The sequence below is a fragment of the Anarrhichthys ocellatus genome, unplaced genomic scaffold (genome assembly GCF_004355925.1).
Source record: "Anarrhichthys ocellatus isolate YVR2014 unplaced genomic scaffold, GSC_Weel_1.0 scaffold18, whole genome shotgun sequence".
In the NCBI taxonomy this organism is placed as follows: domain Eukaryota; kingdom Metazoa; phylum Chordata; class Actinopteri; order Perciformes; family Anarhichadidae; genus Anarrhichthys; species Anarrhichthys ocellatus.
Genome location: NW_022280048.1, coordinates 7,141,953 through 7,151,698, shown reverse-complemented (window position 1 = coordinate 7,151,698; position 9,746 = coordinate 7,141,953). Strand labels below are relative to the sequence as shown.

General features: G+C 45.7%; 1 protein-coding gene across 1 annotated transcript in view; it reads right to left on the bottom strand.

Moving 5' to 3' along the window:
- uvrag (UV radiation resistance associated gene) overlaps nt 1-9,746 on the bottom strand; it is a 116,602-nt gene that overhangs the window by 97,952 nt on the left and 8,904 nt on the right. The window contains exons 7-8 of the mRNA XM_031857519.1: nt 4,427-4,532; nt 1,726-1,852 (exon numbers count right to left, since the gene is read on the bottom strand). Coding sequence (XP_031713379.1) covers nt 1,726-1,852; nt 4,427-4,532 — 233 coding nt within the window. The remainder of the gene's footprint in view (nt 1-1,725; nt 1,853-4,426; nt 4,533-9,746) is intronic.

Genomic DNA, 9,746 nt, shown 5'->3' with positions numbered 1-9,746 from the left:
CACACACACACACACACACACACACACACACACACACACACACACACTTTACACGACATACAGCGGTCTGACAAGAACTTACAATAAAGATGCATGAGGACGAACGTGGGATCACTATTGCATATTTTATGGGCTATTTGGAATTTAAAAAATATGTTTATTGAAAAGAAAAATTATAATAAATTTGGGTAATATATATAATAAAACAACAAAAAACTAGAATAGTTGCCTCCACGAACTAGTCAAGTTGCACATGAAATCTGTCAATACATATTTTTTCCTATTAGACGTTTGTGTGAAACCATGTCAACGGTCAGAGCTTTGACCGTTTCAGTCAGCCTTCCTATAGAGAGCCATACAATGCACCTTAAGAAGCTGCACAGGAACAGGTTCCATCTCCAACATACAACAATCAGGCTGAAGCTGTTGGCCGGAATGAACTTCTGCTTCCTTATTATTATGGTTTGTTCTCATTCGAAGCACAACAGGCCCTTCTGATGCAGCAAAGCCATAAACAGACTCACTGTATAAAGCAGTAGGTGTATGTGGAATGTTTATGAGCGCCGTGAGAAACACATAACCAAACATGAAACAGGGCCGGCTGAAGCTGAGAAAAGAAAAAGCCGAAAGTTCACGTGCTGCAGCCAATAAGGAACACCTTGAAATTACAACACGCATGTTGCGTGTACATGCAACTGTAAAAAAATAATAATAATTCGAGTTTAATATCAATCATACCTGCGTACACCTGCACATGTGATTGGGTTTATATGTGGGTGCACGTTTGTCAAGCCCAGCTTCACAAAAACTGCATTTATGATGTCCCTATGACATAACAGGCAGCAGTAAATCCCTCCTCAGCTCTCAGACATCAGAGAGAGCAGCAGCAGACTTCATAAGGTTAAACACCGTCGCTTTAGCGGCCTGGCACAGGCTGCAGCGACCACAGGAACAGCTCTATGTACTGTACGTTATGGGCATGTGTGTCGAGTGACTCCCATCCTCGGACAGACGCTTCCTGTACGTGACAACACGCTCCACTGTACTCCGAAGTGAACAGGTAGGACGACTCACACACAGTCTACCTGCTGCGGTCAGACAGCGCCGACACCTTCACCGATGTGTTTAAAATGAGAGTTTCCTGTGCAATAACATCACATGTTGAAGGTGACAAAAATGGCAAAGGGAGCACATTTAAGACATCTTATTTCAATAACTGAATTTATAGATATCAGATGTCGGAATGCATCTACTTTGCAATGCATCATGTTTAACCCGTCTTTTCTACAACTGGTGAGACATTAACATGGACAAAATACTGACAACATTCATTTCGGGTGGGGCAAGGTACTTGATTGAGCTGCAGAAGGACTGACTGATCATCTATGTGAAACTTTGTACAAAACATGAATCAATAGGTTCGGTTGCTTGTGGCTGAATGCCACTTTGTGTTTCTGCGAAAGGGAAAGAGTGTGCCGACATTGTGTACAACGTTAGATTGCAGTAGAAGAGCAGTGTTCACTCTTCAGGGCAGCACAACGACCTTTATAGAGCTGAAACAACTGATGATCTTCTGTGTAAAATGAATCTATTGAACAATTAATAATCCATCAACATATCGTGTGTGCAACAGATGAGCAAAGCAATTCATACAAATTCATAGCTCCCGTCCCATCACAACAATACAACGGGTAGTTTTGTGGCGTGTGAACCTGTCGGCTTTACCTTTCTTCTGAAGCTGTGCTCTCTCTTTCTGCCGCAGGTCGATCTCTCTGCCAAGCGCCTTCCTCTGCCGCTGCAGTTCACTCCGCAGCACGGCAATGCGCAGCTGCATGCACTCTCGCTCCTTCTTCTGCTCGGAGCGAAACGGGAGAGAAACCAGAGAAAGGGGATGAAGGAAAATATTTAGTGTGTGTGCAAAGCAATTCTAGTGTTTATTACCCTTTATAATGACTCCAAAATTCCTATAAGCTCCTTCAAAAACAAGCCATGCTCTCATGTGACACTGATCTAATGCACATCTACTGAGCTAATTCTCTCCTACAGGTGCACCGATATCGACGCCGAGTCAAATAGCTGGATCGGGTATCGGTGACAGTGGGGGCTGACCTATTCAATTCAATTCTGTGCTTATATGCCATATACATTATATACTGGGAGTTTAATTCCCGTTTTCATATGAATGTAATTCCTGGTCATTTTTGAGATTTTTTACCAAGTTGCTGGTGTACAATTTATGATGTTAACAATTCAGTAAATGTATATCTATGTATTGATTTGTTACACAAACTCGAGTGAGAGACCACAATAAAGCCAGTCCCCTCCAGACGAGTCCGTCTTTGTCTCTGCAGCCTGACCGTCAGAAGCACCCGTGTGGAGACATTGGTCAACATCCAGCCCGCTCTATAGGGTGTCCCTACGTCAGGCTTCATGTCTCTATCTGGTAGAGGGGAAGCCTGCAGTGGGCTCACCATCTAATGAGGAGCAGCACTAGGGATGCACAGACTGATGGATGTGGTTGTTATATACAGTAGATGCGGATGAACAGATGCAGCAACTTAAAAAAAACATGCAAGGCGAGATTTAAGAGGCCTCGTTTAGGGACGATGTGGATGATGACAAAGACATGTCTGTGGAGATTCAACAGAGAACGATGAAGAGTTGGTAGGGAGAGAGCTTGCTGGCAGGATAACAGAGATCCAGTCTTTGTTTCCCCCCCTGCAGTTTGCAAGCAGGGACCGTGGCATCACACACACTTAAGATAGTGATCGTGGCCTGGATCAGAGGAAACACAGATGCGCTTCTTCTTGAAGACTTCTGAGGGCTTCGCAGGGCAAAACAGAGAGCCGTATCAGTTCGCAGGAGACTGATAGAGCCACCATCTCTCCCACGTGTCGCTCCCTGATGCTTGCATGTTAACCGCCGTTGGCTTTGGCACGAACCGCGACCCTCCTACACTTTCACTGAGCGGCACAGTTGACAAGTGGGTCAGAGCCTGTGTGTGAGAGAGACTGTAACCGACCACCAGGGCCTGTCTGCCTGAACATCAAACATCATTGGGGTCAGCTGAGTAAATACGCAGCGGGCGTGGGGGCATGATATAAACCAGCAGATTAATGGCAGAGTGTGGGTGAGAGGGTGAAAGGGCCATGGTGGCCTCCACTCTGTCCCCCACTTTGATCTGCGCTCACTACAACGCACACAGAAGGATAGTGCTGAGCTCTCCAAAAGGCAAAGAGGGGAACCCTTAGAAGAGCCACACAATGCTCCACTCACTGCCGGGGTTTTCATTTTTTCTTCTTCGACGGAGAGGTGGAGTACGAGGATTATGTGATTTATTAGCTGATGTGAGCTCTGAAAAGGGTTTCGAAGGAATGTTTCACTGAGGGGGAAATATCAGAATATCAGAGGAGTTTTTTGAAAGGGATCCTTTGTGGGGGGGGGGGGGGGGGGGTTTGTGGGGGGGGGGGGGGGGGGGTGTTTTTGGGGGAAGGCTTGAAAAGGCTATAGTGGAGCTGCTTTAATAGGTAGCGTAAAGGTCTGGGGAGAGGAACAATAAAAAAAGAGCCATATCAAAAGCCAATGAGATGGAAAGAAACAGCTGTAACAGCTGTCTAAAGAGGCTCTCTCAACCTTAATGTTCTGTATCTGTGCAAAAGTGCACACATAACACACCATCCCGTAGATTTGAAACACTGGGTGGACGCAAACACATCCCAGCTGCGCTCTCTTCCGAAAGACAAGTCTACCTGTCGGATGGAAAAACACCAAACTGTCACTGCCTCGGGGCTTTTATAACAGCAGGAGGGACGGGACGCGTTTGAAGTGAATGTTTACAATAAACATGTCAAACCTGGGATCAGCGCTGCGTTTTCACAGCTGTGCGGCTGCCAATTGCAAAAATGTTAAAAATGCTCCCTTGCTTTCGCTGTGGATCCCAGTCGAGGATGTATGACGGGAGGTCGAAACACAAACAGTGGGTTTTGGTCAAAGTGTTAACTTTTCAGTTGAGCCGTCCAAACAAAAGGATACAATAGCTGCCCAAAGGGTGTAATTACACGTGACATTACTTTACGTTACAATTACACCTGGGGATTTGGGTGATACGAGTTCTTAAGTCTCACATAAGTATTGGCCGCGGAACAGTTTGTTGTCTGTGTGGAAGCCAATGGGCCTTTTTATTGCTGATCGCAGCGATTACCGCTCCCTGGAGAACCTTCTTTGAAAACATCGAATCTCGAATTGCTCCTCGTCTTTATCAATTTCCTCAAAACCTGAAACGTTTGCATATTTCTCCAATCGCATAAGCTGATGAAACAACTGCTGCCGCGGAAAATGAGCAAATAAGCGGCCTAAACACTACTGCTGCTGATGTAAAGTTGCTGATGAGCTGGAAATTTGCTGCCGATTGGTGGACTGCACTCACCCGCTCCGTGCAGGTCGTCGTCGTCCTCAGCTTTTCCTCGATCTCCTTTCCGATCTTCTGCACCGTCACCTGGGTCTGCTTGATGGCTCTCTGGGCTGTGTGGAGCCTGGAGGAGGAGGAGGAGGAGGAGACAAAGTCACCATTCAAATCATTGTTTGCGACCGCGCACTGGACCACGAGGACAGCCGCATGCTGACACTGTGCTTTCAAGAGGCTAGTAAATCAACCGGCCTCATCGGTGCTATGACCGCATCGGCAATTCATTTCATTTAGCTTGGAGGGCATCGTAAGATTCATGATTCTCCCTATGGGGATGAGTCGGGTCTGTTATCCCTCCTTGTTTCTTTTTCTAATTTACTGGGGTTGATCTTCTTTGTCCCGGCACGACTGCCGAGTCTCCCAAAACCATAAAAGTTAACGATGTGCTTTTGACATTAAACAAAAGGACTAAAACAATACTGAATTCATGATAGTAAAAAGTCTACAGTTTATTCAACCACACTGATCAAGTCCTTAAATACCGCAAACTGCAAACATCACAATATCTAATCACTAGTATTTTCTCATAATCGAACCGCAATGTGAGATCAAAAGCTGGCCGATAGACGTGAACCCATCAGTCCTGGGAGGTGGAGACAACCGAGAAAAGGCCAAATAGTTCATTGAAACCACAAAGATGTCACCGTCATTGCTGTAAAGAGGGAACAGCAACATCAGTGCACAAATGATAAGCAGGCGCATTATTCAGACCATCGATCAAAGAGACAATTCACTTCCAAGTATGTTTTCTTCAAGTCCAGAACCCATAGAAAGCGAGACTCTCTCCCCCCCCACCCCCCACAACAGCACCAAGGGAACGCAACACAGCTATAGACAACAAACCCACATGGTGGGATTTACAGAGGACAGAGGCAATCATACTGTCAGAATGGTTGATAGATAATTTCATTCTTGCTAAATGTCTCACTGCCACTCATGAGAGTCGGTTATCTTTCTCTCCTGATGAGAACCAGGATGAGTCAACTATCTGGCGTAGAAAGATGCGATTAGCTTTAAGTCTAGAAATTGCCTCAGTGGGTTTAGTGTAAGAGCCGATCGGCTTGGCGAGGTCATTGTACAAATCCTAGGGACTCACACAGTCACCTCTGGATATTATTGCCTCTTTCTGGCAACTACCGCAGTAAACATTTTTTCTTTGATGATGTAAAGAGAGCATTGGAGAAGAGTCCTACAGGATACAGATTTTCAGCCCACATTTTTGAATCTGTCCCAGGTGATAGCGATAGCAGTCGGAGATAGCCCTTTGGAACATGAGGGCAAATCTGTTTTGACAGCTTCATCTGTTTAGGTGATTGGGATGGCAGAATCTGATATGCTCTTTTCCCCCCCGGGTGAGAATAGTCCCCCCCCACCCCCACTCCTTGGCCTAACACCTGCTCATCAGGCTCTATCACAGTCTGTGGACCGGCAGGGGAACAGTGATGTTCACCACCGTACTCACACAATTTGCTGCAGCAGTTTAATAAGCAACTGGCAAAAAAACGTCTTCTGGCGAGCCATGAACACTTTCCTTTTCCGAGGCTATTCCAGGTCAACGTACAGCTCTGCCACATGGGATTTGCAGGAAGTTATGACTGAGCCTGTGCACTCAACCCTTGATGCCGATAAACATCAGAAAAACAATAACATCTTCTCCTTTTACCGTGGCACTATGATCCTGCAGGGGTGTCAGGTGAAACTTTTTGCTTTTGAAAACTCCCAGATTCTTTTTGATAAAGAGAAGGCATCGTGAAGATTTGTTTTAATGGGGGCTTTTAGGTAGAGTAAAAAACACAATGCTAAAATGTTGAATGTTGATCAAGGATTTACTATCAACTAAATGAAAGTGGGTGAAACTGCGACATGCTGTGTGTGACAGAGCAAGTAAAATACAATAAATACAATTAGCAATCAGGTGAATTAATCAACTGGTTCAGAATTTTAAATGAACTTCCAGCTGTTCATCGCACGCAAGTGGGCCAGATGCACTTGTCAAACAAACCTGGGTCAGCGGAAACAAGCCTAAGGACGAATGACTATGCTGAATTCATTTCCAGCAACCATCTTTCAAACAGCACGGGGGTGAACAGGGCAGCCGATTAGGGCCATTCAAAACGAGCTCCGAGGCGTTTTGTGACAACAAATTGAGGACAATGTTCCTTTATCACACTTCTGCCAGGTACGAAACGGGACGGCGCCGCAGTCAGAAAAACAAACAAAAAAAAAAAAAAACACAAGAAACAAAACTGCTTAATTCCGCCTGCCAAAAAATGTCAACACATCTAACCACTTGTTATTCACCTCACTTCCCTTACTCCATTGATACGGAATGGAAGATAAGATTGCTTCTATTCTGCTGAGTCGCTATAAGCAGCGTTTACGTGACAACTACTACTGAGATCTTGAGAAACGATATTTGTTGATCCTGAAAGGGAAAGAAAGGAGGATATACTTTGTAAGTGAACTGCTTTTGTGTTTTATACATCTGCAGTAGCGTCATTACTGTGTTCATTTGTCTATGGTGTCGTTTTTATGATATGGTGCTCTTGAGTGTGCGGTGGAAGACGTGTTTTAGCGCCGCAGTGTTGCTGGATTGATGTGTCATGCTTTGTTGTCATATAAATATATGTGACTGGTGTGAGATTGTCCTCGTCATTGTGTTAATTACATTGATTTTGACTTCATGTATTGTCCGTTAATGATGAAGCATCCCGTCATGCGCGGGGTCAGGGTCGGACATTTGATTTTCTGTTTGGGGTTTTCTTTTCTTTTGTTTCCTAAACAAATTAAGAATGATGGTCTGGAGAAATGGGGATTGTGTGTGGATTGCTTTAGCTCTGTTTGAATCAGTAGGGAACAGCTAAACGCTGCAGGGAGAGTTTTCAGCGTGTGTGCTGCTGTTGGTTTTCCTGCTAAGCTAGTTTAGCATAGCCTCCCAGAACACACGTGCATCACCAGAGTACAATGTTTTTCTTCCGTGGTGGGCGTGTCAGACAGCACGTTGTCTGTTAGGTCAGGTGGGTTGCCAGGTTGAGCGCAGTGGCTCCACCGAAATTACATTATATTTCCCACAATTTAAGCTTCTGCATTTTCCAAATGCAATAGCATTATTCAAACTATTGTTCGGTTCGTAAGCCTCGTACCGAACAGTTTAACATGAATACGTGTATTGTTACACCCCTAGAAACAAATAATAACCGTAGCTGTGGCGTCATAATGAGCTTATTAGGAGCTGGTTCAACTGTGGTAGGACAGCACTGAAGGCCCAGGTATACAATGCACGGCCCGCCACTGAGGTTTGGATACAGAGTCACGAGCGTGAGCTCCTTGACCTTGTCTTACACTAAAAAACAGTCATGGTGACTTAGGCTGCCTGGTGGATTAAGCCAAATAGCACACAACCAACAGGCTACGCTAAATTGTGATTTATGTAGAAAAATCTCATAGAGAATTCTATTAGTCAACGCCTATTTTCTTTTGTTTGGGTTGCCAGAAAACACAAAGAGAGGCTAAGGCTTCGGAGTTTTGAGTTTGGGTGTAATTTGAAAAGTGGGAGTAATGCCCACTACATCAACAAGCTGAGATAACAACAGACAGCACCGCACAGCAAGCGCTACAGAAGCTGTGACGCTGGAGAGAGAAGTAGCAAAACAAGGAAGAAGTGGGCAGCTAGTAAGAACGGAAGGCATACAAGCTGCAGAGGAATACATGTCTTCCCCCCCCCCCCCCCAAAAAAAACAAAAAAAAACCGGTTGGGCATATACTGTCCGTGTCCGTTTCTCCACGGTGATTTAAAGCTCAGGCTATCGTTTTGTTTCCGTAGTTGCTGCTCGAGATCTCATCATCTGTACACTCCGATACAGCTGTCTGGGTAACGCAGGACCACAACAACGGCCCACGGCATGGAGAGAGCCGGGGCCGCGGCGTCCAACCGGCAGGCCGGTAGCCTCTGAGGGGCTGCCTTGCCGTGAAGCATTATCACCTCAGCGGCCTCCGTGGCATGAGAGACCCCCCGCAGAGCTCCACACCGCTGTGCACTGCTTCTGTTGACACATACATAGTGTACATGTACGCTCCACATCAGAGCGTACAAAAGCAGATCAGGAAACAAGGGCAACATGTGGCTCTGATCAGGGGAGGAAAAAGAAAGTTTCCCGCTTTCGGCTCCAGGAGTTAGAAACAGGTTTAATCTGCAATGTCACAGTGCTGAGCTGTGAAAGTTGTGTCCCGAGAATGATGTTCACCATGTGTCACGTGGGCCACTGTTACGATGGACCTGAAACTTTCAACATTCGGCAGCTACTTTGTAAACACTACTTTAAGTTTTGCAGTAAGTGCACGACTCAAAGAGCTGCGAGGAATACCTGAGGGGCCACTCGAGTGTTTCCGCTTAAGTTCAAGAGCATATTAGGCGGTAAAGGATCCTAACCTCTAACCATTCTAAGCTTGGAACAGTAAACCTCAGTCATGTGATGACAATAAGTCAATACTTCCATCCGCCCTGTCAGGTCTTCCTTCCTCACTGCTCTAACATCAAACCTTTCCCTGGTAAGACAGAGGAGCATACTTGCTCCTGTATTAATAAAGTCTACAGGGATTCTTTTTTTGTTGAACAGCTGGATCATCTTCGTCACCGTCTCCTTGGCTTTCTCTCTACCCAGACAAGGGGGTCAGCTCTACTGTAATGTAGGAGGCTCGGCCTCTATCTCAGCCTGGAAGACTTTGCTGATTGATGATCTGTACTCTCCCTCTTCATCTCTCCATCTGAGACGTGGCGCGTTCGCTAGCCCACGTGGCCGTGTAGCTCACACAGCCTCGATGGGTCTTGTCAACCCGTAAACCGGGCAGAGACAGCAGACACTGAATCTGCTGACAAATTGCTGCCGTTAATCAAGACCAGCGCGTTCTTCGCGAAGCGGCTCTCGTCCCTTTTCTTCCATTAAAGCACTGCACTGAGAGAGACGCTTTGCACTGGGCAAAGGCAGAGTGGGAGAGACTTGGGTGAGAATAGCCGACACTATGGGTGTCCCAGCTAAACATGTATACAAAATATTTAAAAAGAATATTAACTCCAATATCTTTTACTTTACACCGATGACATGGTTAAAAAGTCAACGCATGCTGCAGCGTCAGCTAAGCGGCACGTAAACGCGGCTGCTGCATATCAAGTTTCAATGCATGCAACCACGTAAGTGAGCCAATAACACAAGAGATTTCTACACGAGCAGGACTTTGAAAAAGGGTCAGCGACTGAGTGGAATATATGGTTAAGTACCATTGG